Source organism: Schistocerca gregaria, chromosome 9, assembly GCF_023897955.1.
Source record: "Schistocerca gregaria isolate iqSchGreg1 chromosome 9, iqSchGreg1.2, whole genome shotgun sequence".
Taxonomy (NCBI): domain Eukaryota; kingdom Metazoa; phylum Arthropoda; class Insecta; order Orthoptera; family Acrididae; genus Schistocerca; species Schistocerca gregaria.
The window spans coordinates 237,875,422-237,901,699 of NC_064928.1; the positions used below are offsets into that span (position 1 = coordinate 237,875,422).

A 26,278-nucleotide genomic window follows, 5' to 3' on the forward strand; every position below is an offset into this window, starting at 1 on the left:
TGTCTCCCCTCAAACAGATGTGATCACTTGAATATTTATGTAATGTACTATGGTACAATAATTACCTATGAATGTTGAAGGAATTACATGATTGTTACATTATGTGAGTTCAAATGTTTTGTACTGTCAGTATACAAAAATATCAATATAGTAGGGTAGTCAAACACTCATTCTGTACAAAAATGAATTAGAGATTTGCTTTAAGGCAATCTGATGAACAAAAAAATGGTGTAACTCTGTAAATATCCATAGTAGTAAGAATAAATAAGGTAGAACTGACTTGAGACATATATTCAATTTCATGAGCATTAACAAATAATAATAAACATTTGTGCATATGCAACAGAAACAGTCAATTGAAACAGAAACAACAAAACTTAGACACTGCAGAAGGAAGACACAGTGCCGATTCCTTATGGAGTTATCTATGTAAATATGCACATAAAATGCCATACAGTAATTCCCTACTGTAAATGTGTTCCATATACAAAACTAAATGAAATAACTTCATTTTTCACAAAAATAAGTTGTACGTGAAAATAAGTTTTGGGAAAAAAAGAAAAAAAAATTGCAACAACAAATCAAAACACTCCCATGTGAGCCCCTGCACTGACACGAAGAATGTCTAGTCTGTTTTCAATATCCATCCAGATTCTCAGGAAAGGTCTTGGAGGAAAGGTGTCAATGACTTCCACAATCTAAGAATGGAGATCTTGAACATCCTGCACAGCAGTGGTGATCACTCTCTCCTGGAATAGAAAAAATGCAACGGTGTGATGTCAGAACATGGAAGCCAATTCATGGGTGCACCTCGTCCAACCCAGCGTCCTGGAGATGTCGCATTTAGAGCTTCCCAAACATTAAGCGACCAGTGAGGTGGAGCACCAACTTGCTGAAATCTAAGGTCTTCAACCTGGGGGAAGACAAAGTTCTCCAGCATGTCTAGGTGTCTAGATACGCCATTCCTGTCACAGTTATTTCAGCAAAGAAGAATGGTCCAATTATCTTGTCACACATGTGGCCACACCAAACATTCACTTTCGGGTTATCTCGTACCTTTTCCCTGACACTGTGTGGATTCAGAGACCTCCAAAATTGAGCGTTACACTTGTTCACAGTTCCAGAGACACAGAATGTGGCCTCTTCAGAAAACATTACAATTGACAGGCACACAGGATTTTGGTCAATTCGGTTAAGCATTTCACATGCAAATTCATGTTGTCGCTGCTTGACATCAGGCTTTATGACCTGCAATATCTGCACCTTGTATGAATACAGATGCAGCTGCTTTCTGAGCACTTTATGAACAGTTGCACAAGGCATCTGATGTTCTCATGAAGCTTGACAAACAGATTTTTGTGGACTTCATTGGAATGTTTGGCAGATATTCTCGACTTATTCTTCAGAGACCCGCCGACCACCTCTGTGTCGCTTTGCAACACTGCCAGTTTCCAGAAACTGACTGTGCCATGTTTTTATGTGCTTGGCATCTGTTGCTGCTTTCCTGTAAACACCATGAAACTGCCTTTGCACCATAACAATGGACAATGGATTTAAACTCTGCATACTAAAGCACAGTTTGTGCCTTCTCCTGAACTGACACCATTTCCGCTTCTATGGACAACAATTCAACAATAAAAGTGTACCATATGTTGAAAAAATTTAGGCAGTAACTTTAAGTTCTGCACCCAATGGACAAGTGAGACCTGAAACAAAAAAAAGATTTACTATTTTTAAATTGCCTCACAAAATAATGAATTTTGGTGTAGACACCCTGTATTAATTTTTCCTTTGTCTTTTTTCTTAATAGTATAATCAGACACTCCACAGAAAAGTGCACTTTGACGCATGCAATCTGTCGCAGCTTCTACGTATGTACTGAAGAAATCCTCCCGTAGATTCTGTTGAAATGTAGTTACAGGCATAGACGTGACAGAATTCTGATGAAGACTGTGATGTGCAGTGGAGAATAAGATGTGTCCATTAGCTTGAAGTAGGAAAGGGCCTCAAAATACCGTAAATAAACTTCCAAACTTCTTTCTATCCTTAAAACAATGTAATATTAAGAAGAATGGCTTACAGAAAGCCCTATCCTCCTTTAAAAACGATGCTTTCAAAATGTTGGTGATACAAAGAGTACAAAGTAGTATGTATTTTAGAGTAAACATGTATAAAAAAGTGTAGCTGAATGGAAATGTACGTGAAAGTGGTGTAAATGTGCATGGTAAATGTGGAATTATTCTTATGCTTCCAGAAGACACTGAGATAATGAATTTAAATTGTAACATGACTTGTGAGATGTATTTACAATCTTCAATTAAAAATGTGTTAAATGGCCCAAATTATGGATATTAGACATCAAATAACATGATTCTCAAGGTGTGTAGGATGAAGTGTGTACTGAACGGAACAACTGGGGAATTAAGTTGGACAGACCAACACAGAAAGGTCAGGTGCGAGCTTACTCTTGTTAGCTGATGCACTGACAACATTGCAGTTTTGGCAGTTGGAACCGAACAATACAGCTCCACTGTCCACAAAAAATGTACCTCCAATGTGGACAAAAAGCGATAAAAACTTCCATAATTGAAGGATGGACACTAAATTACGTATAATAAAGACTAAGTACAAAAAGGCAATAACTTATATAATTATTAATTTGTGAAGTAATACCAAGAAGATTTCAGTTTTTGTTATTAATAAATGCTAACAAACAACAACAACAACCTCTGCCAACCAATCATCATCTGGTCCAGCAATAAAGGAATAAATTCCGGACCGTGTAACATGCATAATAAGTGTCAGTATTGTAACACTGAGTGTTACTCTTATACATCAAATGTCATAATACATACAATGCATACTGTCATTGAAGCAACAGTATCCAGTGAGACCAGATGTAATGTATCCAAACATAACAAAAGAATGATTTTTTTCTCCTCTTTTGACTATAAACCTCCTCTGTCTGGCAAGAGCTGTCGAGAGTGATGTTTATACAAAGCCAACATAAGAGGGTTTGGAAATAAAAATAGTTATGTGGCAAAAATAACTGCAAATATTGTTGAAAGCAATTTTTTTTCATTTATCCCTGTGAAACTATGAAAAAAAAATAATTAGTTTACAAAAGTCAACAACATAGTGGAACACAAAATCACATCTGATCACTGAATCCATGCTGCACAGAAACAATAAAAGATATGTCACAATGAACTCACAGGAATTGAGAAACGACAAAATGCCGAGGTAAAAGGCAATCTGCATTATTTTCAAACCTATGGACAACAACAATTAACCAGAAAGAGGAAAAACATTAATATTGACAAAGTACCAAAAAAAATTGCTGTAAAGCATTTTCTCTCATAAACTCACCAGCTCAACTTGTCATTTTAAATAGGCCCGAACCACCCACTACCTACTCGCAACTACACAAATTTAGAAATTCAAAAAAACAAACATTACACAATTAGCAAGTTACAAACGTATCCCTAAGAGCTGAACCTAACACATGGCAACCAACATACCTAAGATTATTCTTCACAAACTTAACATATATATAACTACAACGAGACCAATAACATTTGAATCACCCACTCATTCATTAAATAACATTAGAACTAAACTTTTGCATCCAAACACCATTCGATTCCTCATCAACATAGGTCAGGTGCGAGCTTACTCTTGTTAGCTGATGCACTGACAACAAAAAATAGTAAATGGTCCTGGTTCAAGAAAAGCAGCAAATTATGAAATACAAATTATCAACAAGATTCAAAAACACTTGGCTCTGGTCTCTCAAATTTCTCCAATGCATGGATGCATCAAAAAACTAAACCTCTGCATCCGCTACTATATTATCAAATCCTTATTAAGAGCTAGCCTACACAAACACCACAGAACAAACCTGCACACTCGCTATTCTATCAATTACTACTCCTCAAATCAACAACAGTCCACAAAAATTACAAAGGCAAAAAACCAACAAGTAATGCAAAAACACACACAAACATTCACACATTAAATTTCCATAGCAACAACAACTGGTGACACTTAGCTGAAGAGTTACATCTCTGAATTGAGGTTCCCTATCCTCAAATCTACAAAAGAAGTCAATAGGAATGTGAACTGAGCTGACATCCATTACTAGTGTCTGTTGCTTAATCATTAGGTCTAATATAACAAAAATTTAACTACAATTACTATGCACAATTCTCCAAAAACTGTGATAGCAAAACACAATAATCTGACAGCAAACCTAAATCTACATCAGAGACAGCGTTCTCTAAAACAGAATAAGTCAATACAATTACCAAGTATCCATCCAAACTGCTTCGGTCCTATGCTGGATCGGTAGGCAGCTCAGCACATGTTGTTCTGCACAACCAGTTCTCTTCATTCTCTACACTGCGTCTCACTGAGTGAAACAATCGTCTCTCGAAGTTACTGTCATTTAATTCCCACAACAAGAGAGAGACTTCTGCGGGCTGCATTTCTTCCCACATCAAGTCACAAACAAATTCCAAATGCCAGCTCCTAGAAAGTGTCATGCCACTCAAGAACTTGGTATTACCAGAAAGTTATTCCAATTGCCATTCCACTACTACTTGCCACATAAAATCTCCTTTGTTCAAAACTCAAGCATTCATGACATAATTTCTTTCAAATCTTTGTCCAATAATCTGTGTTCTCAAACAAAGCATTGTACGTCTTTTTCTGGAAGAGGATATCAATACACAAGCAAACTTCATCCTGTCACTCTGACACTGTGACATTCAAATTTACCCTCCACAAACTTTGCATAACTTCAAATACAACATGCACAACTAAATTTCAATCTCCCTCTCATTCCTTAAATAACCTTGGGACTAAACTTTTGTATCCAAACACTATTCCTTACCTCATCAACATTTCCTCTTGGTACTTCAATGTGCAGCAACTATTCTCCACTGCAAGTCTGCCTTCAGCATATGCTAATGATAATGCACTGCTTTGCTTCTTCACCGCATAAAAAATAGTAAATGGACCCGGTTCAAGAAAAGCACCAAACTATGAAATACAACTTCCCAACAAGCTTCGAAAACTCTTAGCTCTGCTCTCTCAAATTTCTCCAACGCTTCGCTGCATGAAAACCTCACTGTCTTAATCCGCTATTGGTGAAATCGATAATATTCACTAGCATCGATCATCCTGTCAAAGCAAGACACGTATCACCAAGGCATGTTATATGTAAAACAAATGTTTCAAGCATTGCAATAATAACAAAACACTGTACTCCTACTGCCACTTATTTACAAGTGCAAACGACAGTTACTAATTCTTCTCAAGAACTTCAAACACTCGTCATATACCCAATTAACACACACATCCCGTGTCTAGTAGTCATCATTAAGTAAGATATGTCATTTTTCATAGTAGCACTCTTCCCCCACCTAGTACTCAACTACTCATGAACATACAAAATACTAAACTCGGAGAGAACAACGCTATTCTCCACTAACTCTGTGCCACTTCTCACTATATAAAGATGCAACGCCCTGTGCTAAACATAGTACACCCAACTGCAAATAATCACACTAAACAGATCTGACTATGTCAAAAGTACAAATTTAACAATAGCTAAGGGCAACTAATAGTGATCCTGCACTATTTAATTAGCTCTTACACTAGTCAACGAATTCGACAAGCAAACTGCAAACACATTCACAAACCTTTACTTCCAATGGGAGCTGACGCCAGTAGATAGGTAGCTTCCCAACACATTACAATTTGTGAGTCAACCTTCTATACAATTCCAATGCACAGTAATTGTATCACATGAATATATTCAGCCGGACGTCTTCTAGAAACCTTCCATTTCAAGTCTCACTCTAGTGCCACATGGGGTTTTCACATTCAATTATGGGATTGCGTTCTTTTGTCTATACCGATATACACTGAAAATAGCTGCAATAAACATGTAAGACCCATTACGGTAGTAGCACACTGAGAAAATCTTCTCACATGGCCACCAGTTTAGTCTGCTCACTCAAAAAGTACACACTCACTAACCTTGTGTGCAGCAGCACTGTAGTCCGTCAGCTAATGTCATACAAATTCCAAATGCCAGCTCGTAGAAAATGTCATGACATTCAAGAACTTGGGATTACCAGCAACTTAATCTCATTGCCATTCCACTACTACTTACCAAATGAAATCTCCAAAACTCAACAGGATATGTTTCTTTTGTTCTAAACTCATTTCCAAGCATTCATGACATAACATCTTTCAAATCTCTGTCCAACAATGTGTGTTCTCAAACAAAGCATTGTATGTCTTTTTCTGGAAGAGGATATCAATACACAAGCAATACTAACACAAATTAGCCTGCATCAAGAAAACAATCACTGTCCCTGTGTGAGATGTTTCATGCATCAGGAGGCAACCTGTATTCATACTGTTCTTCCACTTGTGCCTCTAACACACGGTGCAAAGTTACTTCTGTTCTTCCTCTAACTGGTCTGTTGTTTCAATGCCTTCAGTACAGCATCACTTTTGTATTTCTCCAAATGCCCATTCACACTTCTACCATCAAGGAACAACATCAAACGTCTTCTTCACATTTCCACAGTACAGATTCACTTTCCATCGTTTGTTAGACAGTTGTTACCATGCTGCCATTTGCAAGTTCTTTCCAACAGCTAATGGCGCAGGTGCACTCCATCAGACATGAACATTATTCTCACAACACAGACGCACTCACGGAAAAATATCTGATACTTTTAGTTATCACAGGAGTAGCAGCAAACAAATTAACAATGCACATTAAAGAGCTTGCCTACACAAAGAAAACACAAGCAACCTTCACTATCGACATTCTATCACGTAATGATCCTCAAATCAACCAAAAATCCACAAAAATTACACAGCAAAGATCCAAGAAGTAATGCAAACGCACATTATTTGCCATATCTAGGACTTACAAAATTCTCAACTCAGAACACATTCAGCCTTAAATCACCTGACACACACACACACACACACACACACACACACACACACACACACACACACACACTTAAAATTCCATAGCAACGACAACTGCTCATGTATCACTGAGGGGTTACACCTTTGAGTTGAGCTACCCTCTGACAAATCTACAAAAGATGTCAATCAGTATATGAACTCAGCTGACATCCACAACTACTGCCTCTTGGTTAATCATTAGATCTAACACAACAAAAATCTAACTTCCATTACTATGCAGCTCAATTCTCCAAATACTGTGATAACAAAACTGTGGCGATACCTGTAAGACACCGCTAGCCCACACCTCTCGCGGTGTGCGTTTAACCCCATTTAAATGACGCGCCAAGCGCGCGCCCAGCGGCTGTACGATTAATTAAATAATCGGCGTGCTAATCACAGTTGAAATCTCTGGTACAGAGGGACGTGAAGAGGCTGTGGTCCAGAGAGAGAGTAGAGTCAGTTGAGTCTTGTTCAGTCTTAAGAGTCAGTCGAGCTAGAAAGTGTCTTGTGAAACGATCATTCTGTAGATAATATTAGTGTGATGATTTCTTTTATATGTGTTGTGTTGTCTTCTTCGATGAGTAAAAAAAAAAAAAAAAAAAAAAAAAAAAAAAAAAAAAAAAAAAAAAATAGGTAAAATAAATTTTTGTGATGTCCATCAATAAGTTCATTCCAGTAAAAATAGAACCACACCCCTTCACCTTTATTCACCCTTTTTTCTTTCTTTCCCTTCTACAAAAAAAAAAAAAAAAAAAAAAAAAAAAAAATTACCACCCTCCCCTTTTTTTTTTAATTCCGGACATCACACTGGCGACCATTTACAGGACGCCAATCTTCGGATTTTACTGGAATGAACTTAACAAGGGCAAATTAAAGTAAAATCATACGTGTAGTAATATTTATTGTCTTGTACATTGGCTAAAAAACAGTAATTTTCTCTTTCATGCCCAATATGAAAACGAGAGCTAACATTGTTTCAAGATTAACAAGATTTCTGCAAGCTTCAACGCAGCGCGGTGAGTAGTGCAAAAGCATTTGTTCTGCTATGCCATTGTCCAGCGTGCGCCTCCCGCCTATGCTAACTTTTATTCCCATTTCCCATGCCTTTCCCTAAACAAGAATCATACCCTTTGTCAATGGAATTTCTATTATTGTAACATTGAAATTCAACAGTAAGATATGCAGAAGTCATTGTTATGAGTCAATCCTGTTTGTTACGTCATGTCACCACTTTCAGATTAGCTACGCGAATACGGTTACAACCACAATAATAATTCAGACATTTTTGGAAATTCTATCAAGTAATAGTTATTACCGTCTAACTATTTAAATTTTATTTATCTTTTGTACTTTGCAAGCCATCGCCATTCTGGGTGTACTATTTGTATATTTCACGTTTGTTAATTATTGGCAAAAATGGAACAACAGCAACAGCAAACTGATAACGGTGATGCTACTGTATCATCAGCATCCCCTTTCCTAGGCTTTTCCAGCCCAGAATCTATGGAATTTACTGCAGGTGTATCACATCAAATAATACTAAGTAACGAAAGTAATTCATCAGGTGACACACCCAATAATCCTGACCCTATGGAAAACGATAGTAGACGTGTCCAACTAGGGATTTCCCACTCCGATCCTAATATGCACAACTCTAGTGAAAGGAACAATGATCCAAACATTGATCCGAATCAGGACGGAATTTTAATACAACTTCTTACGCGAAGTATGGATAGCATCCTTAATGAAAGGTTTGATAAACTAGACACTAGATTTGATAAACAGGAGCAGAGTACAAAAGAATTAAACAGCAAAATCGATCAATTGTCTTCTGAGGTAACATCTACTCTGGAAAAACAGGCTAACCAAATCTCAGAACTTAATTCAAAAACGACACAATTGACCGAAAGTTTCAACGAATTGTCATGTCGTGTAAACACTCACGAAAATTCCTTTGTTAAATATCAAACAGTGACAAATTCCGAAATGCAGTCATGTAAAACCAAGTTGGATCAGGTCACGAAAGCTCAGGCTCAGGTCAATGATCTAGTTCAGAATTTCGTGCAAAATCAAACCACCTCACAAAATAAAATTTCGATGGATATCGAAGGTATTACTCAACAAGTTAGCGTAGTATGCTTACAACAGTTAGAAATGAAAGAAAAAATTTCCCATTTGGAGGAAAAAACAGAATCGCTTTCTTTAGAGTGTAACGCAAACATTGCAGAAAAATTAGTGCACGAATGTGGTATTTGCAACAAGCTCATTGAGCAAAGGGTAGAAACCGCTACAAAAGAGATTTTACACCAGGCCATGTCGCAGGTGCAAACCAAGACCAACACTTTAAAAAACCAAATTTCTCAGTTATTAACTCCCGATTCTAACGTAGTTACTGTTCCGCCTACAACCCCACTCACAACGAGTTCACCGCCTAATTTCACTGTGCAGTTTGTTCCACAGTCTAACAGCGAATCACTTGCGAGCGAAAAACATCAAACAGAGCCGCTCTCAGTGATCGCACAAAACAGTAATTCTCAACCACCCTTGTGCCATGAAGTTTCACCAGGGAACAATAGTTCAGGCCCTATAGTGCCTGCCGGTATTGTTGACGGTAACATGATTAAACATGCCTATTTTCCAACGTTCAGTTCCGATGATACCCAAGCGGTGCACCCGATTGTTTTTATTAGGTCTTTTGACGGAATGTTTCCGCACAACTGGTCAGATGCGGAAAAGATTTTTTTTGTAAGTAATCTGTTGAGGGGGCGAGCATCCAGATGGGGAGCTGAAATAAAAAGGCAAAATTTAACTTTCAAGCAATTTGAAGAGGCTTTTCTGCAGGAATTCTGGTCAGAACATGAGCAAAAACAACTTCGACGTGAAGTTCACAATCCCGAACCATACAACCCTCGTAAAGAAACTTTGCGTCAATATTTTGAAAGATACCTGGACAAAACACTTTATTGGTCAAAACCGGCCGATCTTGCCGATGTGATTAACACCTTAAAAAGTCATTTACCCCTGCATTACCGGACACAATTAATTGGTGATCCGGAAACTAACATCAAGAAATTTCTAGATTATTTGAATGAAGTAGACCTTGTGTTTAGAGGAGATTCAGGGAACACTCCACATATTTATAATGCTAATTCCAACCCTCGCCAAAACAATTGCCATAATTTCAATCAAAATAACAACAGCGGTAACATGTGGAATGCAAACCCGCTTCCTCAAAATCAGAGGCAAAAATCACAACAGCCCAACTTCACACAATATTCGCAGCAATCTTGCGATCCCCGATTCCAAAATTCCAACAATTACAACAGTTTTGGTAATGGTCAATTTTACCGTAACCGAAACAACAACAATCAAAACAGACGTCAGGATGGAAGATACAACCCTGGTTATTTTGAGAGAAATTCGCCATATCAGCAGAATAATTCAAATTGTCAAAATTCTAAAGTCAGTTATCCACCCCCGCAGTGGGGAAACTCGAACTATACACCACACAACTACAATTATATGTTTCCGAATGCACGACACTTTGTACCAACAAACAATGCTAATAATCAGGACTGCGGTAATCAAACTCCACCGAATACCAAACATGTCCATGAACAAAGGATAAATATTATTGAGGTAAGTGATGACCAAAATGCGTCGCCTAATAACGCGGCGGAAAACATGAGCAGACCGGCGTAAGCGCCCAACCCCCGGTCGAGAACGTGAGCACGGGCGCAAATAATCTTGCAAATTGTTTTTTGAGATTCCAAGACGGACACACTATGGAACATGACCTTCTTGCCGAGAATAATAAGTCTAGTAATAACGACAAAGTAAAGGTAACGGTTCAGGCAACTGCTGTTTTATCGTTAGAGAAATCCATTGTAGAAGTGTTATTCGACACTGGAGCGTCAGCAAGCGTGATTTCTAGTTCCCTGTACTTGGATCTAGATAAAGATTCTAAACTTCCGACGTTTCCAGTGCAGAACTGCCGAATCATCGGTGCCACTGGAAACAAATCAAAAAATGTCAAATTACAAGCTCTTCTAACTTTTGTTGTTTCCAACGTGCATGTTCGTTATCATTTCCTTGTTGTGGATAATTTAACAGTTCCATGTCTTTTCGGCATCGATTTCTTAAATCAGTATTCGGCAGTGATTGACTTAGGGAATGGTATCTGTCAATTGACGGTTGAAAAGCAAAGAATTTTGATACCTTTATCTAAAACAATTAATAACAACAATTCTTATCGGGACGTACGTCACTTGAAAGTACAATCTGTGCCCATCACTAATTTTTCTATGACAAACAATTGCAATTCTTCTTACAATGCTGATAGTAAAACTCTGTGGAAAAAGTGTGCCGAAGCCTACCATCTAACTGATTTGCAAAAACAGAATCTGTTTCACCTTCTTCAACAATTTTCAGTAGTCTTTCAAGATAAACCTGGTATCATACGTGGGTATGTGTACAAGATGGATGTCAAACCCCACCTAACATTTTGTCGTACACACTACAACATATCGTGGTCTAAAAAACCAGCGGTTATGAAGGAAATTAACAGAATGCTACGTTGGAAAATTCGCACTCGCCGTATTGCAACCCTTTGTTGTCAGTTTCGAAATCCGATGGAAGCGTGCGTCTTGTTCTCGATGCACGCGAAATCAACAAAATTATTATACCGGTAAATACTCGCCCTGTAAATCTGGACGAACAACTCCTGAAATTTCACAACGCCAAATTTCTGACTAATATCGACCTACGATCGTCCTACTACCAGGTTCTTCTACATCCTGAATCACGTAAATATACCGCATTTTTGTGCGAAGGACGATCATACCAATTCCGTGTTTTGCCATTCGGGTTATGAATAAGTGCAGGAATCTTTATCGAGGCGCTTGACGACGTCCTCGGGCCAGATTTACTTTCACAAATCACTCCCTATGTGGATGATTTAGTTGTGGCGACTGCCACCTGGGAAGAACATGTCGATCTTCTAAGACAAATTTTGATTAAATTCGCCGATGCAGGCGTGACAATCAATTTGGAAAAATCAAGGTTCGCCCGACAACAGATTAAGTTCCTTGGCCACATCCTCACGCTGGAAGGCATCAGGCCGGACTCTAAAAAGACTGAAGCAATTCGCAACTTTCCTGCACCCCGAACCAAAAAACAACTTAAAGCATTTTTGGGTCTTTCGTCATTTTTCAGGAAGTTCGTGACACAGCAAGCTCTTAACAGCCCACATCTTCTAAATCTTCTAAAGAAAAATTCCCTTTGGCGATGGACTACAGAATGTCAAGCCGATTTTGAAAAAATTAAACAATCATTAATCCACGCACAACTCCTCTGTCATCCGGACATGTCAAAAGACTTCTGCCTATCGACCGATGCGTCATCTTATGGACTTGGGGCCTTTTTGTTTCAACTGTCTGTTGAACATGATCGAACAATAGTAAAACCTACCAGTTTTGCCAGTCGCACCTTAACTGAATGCGAGAGATCGTATCCAGTTACGGAACGCGAGACCCTTGCAATTATTTGGTCTATGCGAAAATTTCAATATTTTCTCTGGGGAAAACATACACGCATCTATACAGACCACCAAGCTTTATCATTTTTACTGTCTTGCAAATTACTTCATTCCCGGCTCACTCGTTGGTGTTTGTCGTTACAAGAATACGATTTCGAAATTATTTACATCTCCGGCGAAACCAATATTGTTGCGGACGCTCTTTCTCGTCTTCCGCACGATGCGAAAAATCTTTCAGATTTGCATGAGCAAACTTCCGACTTTCAGGTCATGTTAATGTATGACGAATCCTACAACCGCTACTATCACCAAATCTGCAGGGATTTTGCACAGTTACAAGATGCCGATCCTAGGTGGTCTACAGTAAAAACAAAATTATGTCAGAATTAAAATTCTAATCTTCAAAATTACTACAAGATCAACAATGGTGTACTGTTTCAAAGTTCCCATCTCGTGTCAGAGTGTTGGTTGGTATGTTTACCGGAAGCTTATGTTGACGACTTCATTTTGTTCACCCACAAAACCTGGGGACATTATGGCATTAATAAATGTGCCGCCAAGATCCTACGCTTCTGCTATTTTCCTAACATGCGATGTAGAGTCCTGCAGGTCATTCGCAAATGTATCATTTGCCAGAAGGCAAAATATTTGAACAAACATGCATCAATTGAATTGCATCCCATTCTTCCAAAGCAACCGCTTGATTTGATTTCCGTAGACATTGGCGGACCCTATCCACAATCCTGCGGTGGTGCTAAATACATTTTGGCTATATTGGACGTTTTTACTGAGTATGTGAAATTGTACGCCTTGCGCACAGCCACTGTTGCGGCTATCATTCGACGCTTTTCGGCCGACTACCTAGCCCGCGTCGGAAAACCTGTCGCTGTCCTAACGGACAATGCATCGTACTTTACGAGTGCAAAGTGGAAATCATTTCTGCAAGATTCCGATATTAAACATGTTCTTACTTCCCGATTTCACCCACAGGGTAACCCCGTTGAGCGAATTTTTAAAGAATTTAATCAATTTATGCGCATCCATTCTTCTACAAAACATTCCAAATGGATAGAATACCTCGCTCCGTTCGAGTACATTGTGAACAATTTGCCACATAGTTCAACCGGATTCTCACCTACCGAGTTATTATCAGACGAACCAGAAAAAAACTCATGGTCAAGTCCCCTGCCTAAGTAGTTGTCTTCGAACGATATTTCTTTGCAGGAAAAGGTAAGGCAAGCTGCCATTACCCTGGCACACACTGCGGAGCTCCGGAAGAAAAAATTTGATAAACGGGTCAGACCGACACGTGTGTTCGAAATTGATGATTTGGTATTGCTCACAACCCATCCCAAATCTACGAGGCTAAAACATTTGCTTAAGAAATGGCAATTAGTTTACTCAGGTCCATACCGGATCGTCGATATTCCTCACCCTGGACGTTATTTATTAGCATACCCTACAACACAGAAAGTTAAAGGACTTTACGTCCACCACCACTTAAAGCAGTATGTAAAGTAAGAGAAAGAGAAAGGATGTGCTAGTTACAGCTAAAATGTTAGTGTTAATTGTTAGTCAATGCAAAGAATCATAACGCATTAAACTATAGCAAATCTACGTTAAACATTACATGCAATCCAAGAACTATTTAATCTACGTTATATTTACTATGCTACGAATAATTTGACTACTAGCCAAGGACAACGAAGTTAGCGACCAAACTTACTCCTTAAACAGGCATTTTCTAGAACAGGAAACTATGTACAAGAAAAAAGATTTTATTATGTTAATAACTGTGACGAATTTGAGAGCCACCAGAATGCTATACTATACGCCAGCATGAGTGAATGATTGTGCTGAAATGAGTGTGAAAGAATGAATGTGAATTTTAGTTTATAAGGTAGTTTTTATGATGATGATGAGGATTTCGTTATGTGTGAGCCAATGATGCCACCACGTAGTATTATTTGATGATTTGCGATTTATATTGAAGCTGTTCTATGAGAAGAAAGGTGAATATTAATTATATGAAGCTGTATGAATGAAAACGATATGTGTGTATGAATACTGATAGATGTTAATGAGAAATGATTCGCCGTGCAGGCAATAAAAAAGGAGAAAGAAAAACTTATTTGGTATGTGCCCTATTTAAAAAACCATTATCTCACGCTTGGCATAAAGAGTTTGTGTGCTCTCCATCGTAACAAACGTAAATTTTGTACATAGGTCATTGTGGAGGAAAAATGTTTATCAGCCACAGCGAAATAAATAATCTGCTTACGTAGCGAATAAAAATTGCTGTCGTTATAGAATCTCATTCTTTACATAGGCTAATTGTGTAGTACCATGCATGCAGGCTGCCTTCGTAAGATTCGTATTTTACATTTACGAAGGTCGTGTTTAATGGTTACGAACTTATGAACTCACTAACATTAACACTATTTAAAAAAATGTTTTTATCCTGTGAAGTAATTTAGGTGAAATCTAGCACTCATTACTTGATACTGTGAGGACATGGACATATGTATTTGTGTAAGTGGGATAGTATATAAGTTATGCAATTTTATGTCGTTCTGTCTGGACCAGAGTTAAGAAAATGCGACTCTCATAAAACAATTGCTAGGATACGAAGTCTCCCGCTCTCTGCTCATGTTCTCGACCAGGAAACAAAAACTACACGACTACCGGTATGACGTACAATTCACGATTACAAGAAAACATACTTTAGTGTATGAGATTTTTTCTTTCTCTTTCAGCAAAGTGGATAAGTTTTTGAAGATTTGTGTGTGAAGCAGTACGACGCAGCTGTCTTCGTGGACACAGCGATTTTCTTGTCTTTATGGAAACTAAAGCGCATTCATTTTCCTTTACCTACAGGAAATTCATATATTTATTTTACTACGTGATACTCACTAAAGTACACCTCTTATGGACGGATCCTATAGTCATTTATTAGTACGTTTACTGACCGAATTTTTTTCAGGAATATAAACTACCGTGTCATTAAGCGCGTATTTACCTAAACATGACTAATTCAACGAGTGAATTAAACCATATACGGTACTCACATTGATTCTTGCAAAAATCTTTGACTGATTTACAGGAAGTGATTGACAATGATCATTGAATTTCTTTTTGCTTAGCAATTCGGATCAACTTTAAAGGATGAAACTGAATACAACATGAATTGGCTTAAAGTCAGTGACACTTGCGCAATGGCAAAGTTTATGATGCATACGTTACGCAAACAGATACACTATTCGTCGCACACATGTGTGAAAACACTACTGTATTGATGAAGATTTTGTAAATATGAATATAACCCAATCCTTCTATCTTGATCCTACTCCCACCTCCTTGCCCACTGCTGGACGATGGATAGTGGGGTAGTGAGGTTTTTGCACTATTCTTTTGTATATTTTGTCCATTCATAATTTGCAGCACTTAGGGTCTCTCGTCGAGTTTTGCAGAATTCTTGATGGCAGATGCCATAGATTTCAATATTCTGTAAAGAAGGAAATAGTACTCCGTTAGTGCACATGCACAGCAAGAAATAGATGGCACAACCTGAATTTCGTGTACATAAATATGTCATGTCATGTCTAATTGTAAAATTTTGTAAATGTAAACAACTAGCAATCTCAATATAAATCTGAATTTTGTAAAGTTTCACAGGACACGACTAGCAAAACATGTCTAATTGTAAGTTTTTGAAGATGTAAATAACTAGTATTCTCTATATAAATATGAATTTTGGGAGAGTTTCACAGGTCACGACTAGCAAAGTATTTCAATGGCTATGTAGCAACTTAGCTACGAAGAAGTTCATTTGTATTATGTATATTGAATTTCATGTCTATAGTAGGTAATCATTTTATGTATATGTACATGTCCATTTTTTCTATGTAATTTTGAACTTGCCTGTTCAAAACTTAAATGTCCTCTTGTGAAGGCTACACACAAAACAGTCTTACTTTGTGCACCCAATATAAAAGGAGGAAAGATGCAAAGTGTAATTTTGCTCAAATGTGAAGTGTCTGTGAAAATGTGTTCTCAGAAGGTACAGGACGTCGAACCTCCCTTCTGAACAGTGTAAAAAAATCAAATAGTGTTGATAAAGAGAAATCAACCGGTCAAGAGTAAAAATATGATAGAAAAGTGTTTTCCGTACAAAGTGATAAGTTTAATCTCAAATTCTACGATAAAGTGCAATGATGCGTATCACAGTGATCCCTACCTTGGAAAGTGCTTGGAAGTCTGCGTTGTACGGTCTCCGGATGCGGCTACCAGTACTGTCGCGACCGTCGTAAGGGGTGGCGCCGCCAGACGTGTCACCGCCTATCATACCTCAACAGCGGACCCGAGCGCGAGGCTGTACGCAGTGCCGCGGTGCGTGGTGGATGGACCACTTTATCAAAATTACTGCACTCGTGCACGCACAGCCACTCTTAAACACCAACAATACTGACATGAACTTTGTTGTCATCGACAACTTAAAACCAAATTGTATGACCTTTTGTGTTCTTTTGTCGTAAGCTGATTCATTACCTATTGTCCTGATGTGCAAACTGTAAAGTAAACAAAGTTGTGGTGCTGTGACTTTTACTGTGCTTCGCACGACGCACCACACTGAACTGAGGCAAAGCATAGTGCTCACTGGTCGACACAATAAGAACTGTGAATACAGGGTAGCAGCTATTGTTTTAATAACAGGACTGCCAACGGTGCAGGCATCTCTCTAAAAAAATGAATCATCCATTGATCAATTTCAAAGTGGCTATTTTGTAATGTGCAACAATTTATGTATATTTACTTAAACCTTGTACTTTAGGCTATAATTCTTTATATATGTATGTACTTGTCATATGTTTGAAAATGTTGTATAATGCTGGTGCAAACACTGCACAACCTTGTTCGTCAACTCAAATCTGGTACTGCCGCGAAGTTTGAAAAACTTACGCACCAGTAGAGGGGGCCGTGTGGCGATACCTGTAAGACACCGCTAGCCCACGCCTCTCGCGGTGTGCGTTTAACCCCATTTAAATGACGCGCCAAGCGCGCGCCCAGCGTCTGTACGATTAATTAAATAATCGGCGTGCTAATCACAGTTGAAATCTCTGGTCCAGAGGAACGTGAAGAGGCTGAGGTCCAGAGAGAGAGTAGAGTCAGTTGAGTCTTGTTCAGTCTTAAGAGTCAGTCGAGCTAGAAAGTGTCTTGTGAAACGATCATTCTGTAGATAATATTAGTGTGATGATTTCTTTTATATGTGTTGTGTTGTCTTCTTCGATGAGTAAAAAATTATAGGTAAAATAAATTTTTGTGATGTCCATCAATAAGTTCATTCCAGTAAAAATAGAACCACATCCCCTCACCTTTATTCACCCTTTTTTCTTTCTTTCCCTTCTATTAAAAAAAAAAAAAAAAAAAAAAAAAAAAAAAAAAAAAAAATTATTGCCAACCCGCCCCCCTTTTTTTTTTAATTCCGGACATCACATCCAACAGCTAATGACGCAGGTACACTCCACCACACATGAACGATATTCTCACAACACAGACGCACTCACGGAAAAATATCTGATACTTTTAGTTATCACACGAGTAGCAGCAAACACATTAACAATGCGCATTAAAGAGCTTGCCTACACAAAGAAAACACAAGCAACCTTCACTATCGACATTCTATCACGTAATGATCCTCAAATCAACCAAAAATCCACAAAAATTACACAGCAAAGCTCCAAGAAGTAATGCAAACACACATTATTTGCCATACCTAGGACTTACAAAATTCTCAACTCAGAACACATTCAGCCTTAAATCACCTGACACACGCACACACACACACTTAAAATTCCACACACACTTAAAATTCCACAGCAACGACAACTGCTCATGTATCACTGAGGGGTTACACCTTTGAGTTGAGCTACCCTCTGACAAATCTACAAAAGATGTCAATCAGTATATGAACTCAGCTGACATCCACAACTACTGCCTCTTGGTTAATCATTAGATCTAACACAACAAAAATCTAACTGCCATTACTATGCAGCACAATTCTCCAAATACTGTGATAACAAAACACAATCGCTATCAAAGACCACTTTCTCTGAAACAAAAACACTAAGTACAATTACCAAGTATCCATCCAATTTGGTTCGGTCCTATGCTGGATTCGTTAGCAGTTCAGCCCATGCTATTCTGCACAATCAGTTCCCGTCATTCCCAAACTGCATCTCACTGAGAGAAACAATTGTCTCTCCAAGTTATAGTCATTTAATTCTCACAACAAGAGAGAGTCTTCTGCTGGCTCTTTCTTCCCACATCTAGTCCAAATCAATGCTTTCACCTCAACAACTTATCAGCTCAATTCAACTGCACAAACAAGTTCCGCGTATTTCGATCCTCCTCAGGTTATTTTGTAATATGTGGCTCACACCCACTTACGGTTCAGCTCCATGTGCAATCCCATCATTACTGAAAGGAGTAATTGATTGATCAACAGTTGCACATACTGGCCAACAGGCAAGGCATTAAGTTGACAACACATTTGCTGTCATGTATTCATATTATCATTTAAACAAATTAACAATACAAATATTTTCTCATTATTGTCCATACAAGCATACAGATTTTCTGACAACATTTCTACACTTTTCTAGTATACTCATTAGCATGGTGTAACACGGCAATTGTCTTCTGTATTGAAACAATAATCACATCACTGTAAATAAGACCAACTATCCAAAAATTAGCAAGACACGCACATAACTCGAAATTTCAACCTATCACTCTGACACTGTCACATTCAAATTTACCCTCCACAAACTTTGCATAACTTCAAATACAACATGCACAACTAAATTTCAATCTCCCTCTCATTCCTTAAATAACTTTAGGACTAAACTTTTGTATCCAAACACTATTCCTTACCTCATCAACATTTCCTCTTGGTACTTCAATGTGCAGCAACTATTCTCCACTGCAAGTCTGCCTTCAGCATATGCTAATGATAATGCACTGCTTTGCTTCTTCACCGCATAAAAAATAGTAAATGGACCCGGTTCAAGAAAAGCACCCAACTATGAAATACAACTTCCCAACAAGCTTCGAAAACTCTTAGCTCTGCTCTCTCAAATTTCTCCAACGCTTCGCTGCATGAAAACCTCACTGTCTTAATCCGCTATCGGTGAAATCGATAATATTCACTAGCATCGATCATCCTGTCAAAGCAAGACACGTATCACCAAGGCATGTTATACGTAAAACAAATGTTTCAAGCATTGCAATAATAACAAAACACTGTACTCCTACTGCCACTTATTTACAAGTGCAAATGACAGTTACTAATTCTTCTCAAGAACTTCAAACACTCTTCATATACCCAATTAACACACACATCCCGTGTCTAGTAGTCATCATTAAGTAAGCTATGTCATTTTTTATAGTAGCACTCTTCCCCCACCTAGTACTCAACTACTCATGAACATACAAAATACTAAACTCGGAGAGAACAATGCTATACTCCACTAACTCTGTGCCACTTCTCACTATATAAAGATGCAACGCCCTGTGCTAAACATAGTACACCCAACTGCAAATAATCACACTAAACAGATCTGACTATGTCAAAAGTACAAATTTAACACTAGCTAAGGGCAACTAATAGTGATCCTGCACTATTTACTTAGCTCTTACACTAGTCAACGAATTCGACAAGCAAACTGCAAACACATTCACAAACCTTTACTTCCAATGGGAGCTGACGCCAGTAGATAGGTAGCTTCCCAACACATTACAATTTGTGAGTCAACCTTCTATACAATTCCAATGCACAGTAATTGTATCACATGAATATATTCAGCCAGACGTCTTCTAGAAACCTTCCATTTCAAGTCTCGCTCTAGTGCCACATGGGGTTTTCACATTCAATTATGGGATTGCGTTCTTTTGTCTATACCGATATACACTGAAAAGAGCTGCAATAAACATGTAAGACCCATTACGGTAGTAGCACACTGAGAAAATCTTCTCACATGGCCACCAGTTTAGTCTGCTCACTCAAAAAGCACACACTCACTAACCTTGTGTGCAGCAGCACTGTAGTCCGTCAGCTAATGTCATACAAATTCCAAATGCCAGCTCGTAGAAAATGTCATGACATTCAAGAACTTGGGATTACCAGCAACTTAATCTCATTGCCATTCCACTACTACTTGCCAAATGAAATCTCCAAAACTCAACAGCATATGTTTCTTTTGTTCAAAACTCATTTCCAAGCATTCATGACATAACGTCTTTCACATCTCTGTCCAACAATCTGTGTTCTCAAACAAAGCATTGCATGTCTTTTTCTGGAAGAGGATATCAATACACAAGCAAAACTAACACAAATTAGCCTGCATCAAGAAAACAATCACTGTCCCTGTGTGAGATGTTTCATGCATCAGGAGGCAACCTGTATTCATACTGTTCTTCCACTTGTGCCTCTAACACACGGTGCAAAGTTACTTCTGTTCTTCCTCTAACTGGTCTGTTGTTTCAATGCCTTCAGTACAGCATCACTTTTGTATTTCTCCAAATGTCCATTCACACTTCTACCATCAAGGAACAACATCAAACGTCTTCTTCACATTTCCACAGTACAGATTCACTTTCCATCTGTTGTTAGACAGTTGTTACCATGCTGCTATTTGCAAGTTCTTTCCAACAGCTAATGACGCAGGTGCACTCCATCAGACATGAACGTTATTCTCACAACACAGACGCACTCACGGAAAAATATCTGATACTTTTAGTTATCACACGAGTAGCAGCAAACACATTAACATTGCGCATTAAAGAGCTTGCCTACACAAAGAAAACACAAGCAACCTTCACTATCGACATTCTATCACGTAATGATCCTCAAATCAACCAAAAATCCACAAAAATTACACAGCAAAGATCCAAGAAGTAATGCAAACACACATTATTTGCCATACCTAGGACTTACAAAATTCCCAACTCAGAACACATTCAGCCTTAAATCACCTGACACACACACACACACACACACACACACACACACTTAAAATTCCATAGCAACGACAACTGCTCATGTATCACTGAGGGGTTACACCTTTGAGTTGAGCTACCCTCTGACAAATCTACAAAAGATGTCAATCAGTATATGAACACAGCTGACATCCACAACTACTGCCTCTTGGTTAATCATTAGATCTAACACAACAAAAATCTAACTGCCATTACTATGCAGCACAATTCTCCAAATACTGTGATAACAAAACACAATCGCTATCAAAGACCACTTTCTCTGAAACAAAAACACTAAGTACAATTACCAAGTATCCATCCAATTTGGTTCGGTCCTATGCTGGATTTGTTAGCAGTTCAGCCCATGCTATTCTGCACAATCAGTTCCCGTCATTCCCAAACTGCATCTCACTGAGAGAAACAATTGTCTCTCCAAGTTATAGTCATTTAATTCTCACAACAAGAGAGAGTCTTCTGCTGGCTCTTTCTTCCCACATCTAGTCCAAATCAATGCTTTCACCTCAACAACTTATCAGCTCAATTCAACTGCACAAACAAGTTCCATGTATTTCGATCCTCCTCAGGTTATTTTGTAATATGTGGCTCGCACCCACTTACGGTTCAGCTCCATGTGCAATCCCATCATTACTGAAAGGAGTAATTGATTGATCAACAGTTGCACATACTGGCCAACAGGCAAGGCATTAAGTTGACAACACATTTGCTGTCATGTATTCATATTATCATTTAAACAAATTAACAATACTAATATTTTCTCACTATTGTCCATACAAGCATACAGATTTTCTGACAACATTTCTACACTTTTCTAGTATACTCATTAGCATGGTGTAACACGGCAATTGTCTTCTGTATTGAAACAATAATCACATCACTGTAAATACGACCAACTATCCAAAAATTAGCAAGACACGCACATAACTCGAAATTTCAACCTATCACTCTGACACTGTCACATTCAAATTTACCCTCCACAAACTTTGCATAACTTCAAATACAACATGCACAACTAAATTTCAATCTCCCTCTCATTCCTTAAATAACTTTAGGACTAAACTTTTGTATCCAAACACTATTCCTTACCTCATCAACATTTCCTCTTGGTACTTCAATGTGCAGCAACTATTCTCCACTGCAAGTCTGCCTTCAGCATATGCTAATGATAATGCACTGCTTTGCTTCTTCACCGCATAAAAAATAGTAAATGGACCCGGTTCAAGAAAAGCACCAAACTATGAAATACAACTTCCCAACAAGCTTCGAAAACTCTTAGCTCTGCTCTCTCAAATTTCTCCAACGCTTCGCTGCATGAAAACCTCACTGTCTTAATCCGCTATCGGTGAAATCGATAATATTCACTAGCATCGATCATCCTGTCAAAGCAAGACACGTATCACCAAGGCATGTTATACGTAAAACAAATGTTTCAAGCATTGCAATAATAACAAAACACTGTACTCCTACTGCCACTTATTTACAAGTGCAAATGACAGTTACTAATTCTTCTCAAGAACTTCAAACACTCGTCATATACCCAATTAACACACACATCCCGTGTCTAGTAGTCATCATTAAGTAAGCTATGTCATTTTTTATAGTAGCACTCTTCCCCCACATAGTACTCAACTACTCATGAACATACAAAATACTAAACTCGGAGAGAACAATGCTATTCTCCACTAACTCTGTGCCACTTCTCACTATATAAAGATGCAACGCCCTGTGCTAAACATAGTACACCCAACTGCAAATAATCACACTAAACAGATCTGACTATGTCAAAAGTACAAATTTAACACTAGCTAAGGGCAACTAATAGTGATCCTGCACTATTTACTTAGCTCTTACACTAGTCAACGAATTCGACAAGCAAACTGCAAACACATTCACAAACCTTTACTTCCAATGGGAGCTGACGCCAGTAGATAGGTAGCTTCCCAACACATTACAATTTGTGAGTCAACCTTCTATACAATTCCAATGCACAGTAATTGTATCACATGAATATATTCAGCCAGACGTCTTCTAGAAACCTTCCATTTCAAGTCTCGCTCTAGTGCCACATGGGGTTTTCACATTCAATTATGGGATTACGTTCTTTTGTCTATACCGATATACACTGAAAAGAGCTGCAATAAACATGTAAGACCCATTACGGTAGTAGCACACTGAGAAAATCTTCTCACATGGCCACCAGTTTAGTCTGCTCACTCAAAAAGCACACACTCACTAACCTTGTGTGCAGCAGCACTGTAGTCCGTCAGCTAATGTCATACAAATTCCAAATGCCCGCTCGTAGAAAATGTCATGACATTCAAGAACTTGGGATTACCAGCAACTTAATCTCATTGCCATTCCACTACCACTTGCCAAATGAAATCTCCAAAACTCAACAGCATATGTTTCTTTTGTTCAAAACTCATTTCCAAGCATTCATGACATAACGTCTTTCACATCTCTGTCCAACAATCTGTGTTCTCAAACAAAGCATTGCATGTCTTTTTCTGGAAGAGGATATCAATACACAAGCAAAACTAACACAAATTAGCCTGCATCAAGAAAACAATCACTGTCCCTGTGTGAGATGTTTCATGCATCAGGAGGCAACCTGTATTCATACTGTTCTTCCACTTGTGCCTCTAACACACGGTGCAAAGTTACTTCTGTTCTTCCTCTAACTGGTCTGTTGTTTCAATGCCTTCAGTACAGCATCACTTTAGTATTTCTCCAAATGTCCATTCACACTTCTACCATCAAGGAACAACATCAAACGTCTTCTTCACATTTCCACAGTACAGATTCACTTTCCATCTGTTGTTAGACAGTTGTTACCATGCTGCCATTTGCAAGTTCTTTCCAACAGCTAATGACGCAGGTGCACTCCATCAGACATGAACGTTATTCTCACAACACAGACGCACTCACGGAAAAAAATCTGATACTTTTAGTTATCACACGAGTAGCAGCAAACACATTAACATTGCGCATTAAAGAGCTTGCCTACACAAAGAAAACACAAGCAACCTTCACTATCGACATTCTATCACGTAATGATCCTCAAATCAACCAAAAATCCACAAAAATTACACAGCAAAGATCCAGGATGTAATGCAAACACACATTATTTGCCATACCTAGGACTTACAAAATTCCCAACTCAGAACACATTCAGCCTTAAATCACCTGAGACACACACACACACACACACACACACACACACACACACACACACACACTCTTAAAATTCCATAGCAACGACAACTGCTCATGTATCACTGAGGGGTTACACCTTTGAGTTGAGCTACCCTCTGACAAATCTACAAAAGATGTCAATCAGTATATGAACACAGCTGACATCCACAACTACTGCCTCTTGGTTAATCATTAGATCTAACACAACAAAAATCTAACTGCCATTACTATGCAGCACATTTCTCCAAATACTGTGATAACAAAACACAATCGCTATCAAAGACCACTTTCTCTGAAACAAAAACACTAAGTACAATTACCAAGTATCCATCCAATTTGGTTCGGTCCTATGCTGGATTTGTTAGCAGTTCAGCCCATGCTATTCTGCACAATCAGTTCCCGTCATTCCCAAACTGCATCTCACTGAGAGAAACAATTGTCTCTCCAAGTTATAGTCATTTAATTCTCACAACAAGAGAGAGTCTTCTGCTGGCTCTTTCTTCCCACATCTAGTCCAAATCAATGCTTTCACCTCAACAACTTATCAGCTCAATTCAACTGCACAAACAAGTTCCATGTATTTCGATCCTCCTCAGGTTATTTTGTAATATGTGGCTCGCACCCACTTACGGTTCAGCTCCATGTGCAATCCCATCATTACTGAAAGGAGTAATTGATTGATCAACAGTTGCACATACTGGCCAACAGGCAAGGCATTAAGTTGACAACACATTTGCTGTCATGTATTCATATTATCATTTAAACAAATTAACAATACTAATATTTTCTCACTATTGTCCATACAAGCATACAGATTTTCTGACAACATTTCTACACTTTTCTAGTATACTCATTAGCATGGTGTAACACGGCAATTGTCTTCTGTATTGAAACAATAATCACATCACTGTAAATACGACCAACTATCCAAAAATTATAGCAAGACACGCACATAACTCGAAATTTCAACCTATCACTCTGACACTGTCACATTCAAATTTACCCTCCACAAACTTTGCATAACTTCAAATACAACATGCACAACTAAATTTCAATCTCCCTCTCATTCCTTAAATAACTTTAGGACTAAACTTTTGTATCCAAACACTATTCCTTACCTCATCAACATTTCCTCTTGGTACTTCAATGTGCAGCAACTATTCTCCACTGCAAGTCTGCCTTCGGCATATGCTAATGATAATGCACTGCTTTGCTTCTTCACCGCATAAAAAATAGTAAATGGACCCGGTTCAAGAAAAGCACCAAACTATGAAATACAACTTCCCAACAAGCTTCGAAAACTCTTAGCTCTGCTCTCTCAAATTTCTCCAACGCTTCGCTGCATGAAAACCTCACTGTCTTAATCCGCTATCGGTGAAATCGATAATATTCACTAGCATCGATCATCCTGTCAAAGCAAGACACGTATCACCAAGGCATGTTATACGTAAAACAAATGTTTCAAGCATTGCAATAATAACAAAACACTGT

At 38.3% G+C, this 26,278-nt stretch overlaps 1 protein-coding gene across 5 annotated transcripts in view; it reads right to left on the reverse strand.

Moving 5' to 3' along the window:
* Nucleotides 1-275: 275 nt before the first annotated feature.
* Nucleotides 276-26,278, reverse strand: part of LOC126292273 (uncharacterized) — a 32,769-nt gene continuing 6,766 nt past the window's right edge. For 3 of the 5 annotated variants that reach the window (XM_049986179.1, XM_049986180.1, XM_049986178.1), the window contains exon 2: nt 276-1,706. In XM_049986179.1, coding sequence (XP_049842136.1) covers nt 943-1,323 — 381 coding nt within the window. In that variant the 5' untranslated portion in view covers nt 1,324-1,706 and the 3' untranslated portion in view covers nt 276-942. Of the gene's footprint in view, nt 1,707-4,307; nt 5,561-25,107; nt 25,132-26,278 lie in introns of those variants that run through there. The other 2 variants (XR_007552071.1, XM_049986181.1) reach the window with 2 other exon arrangements.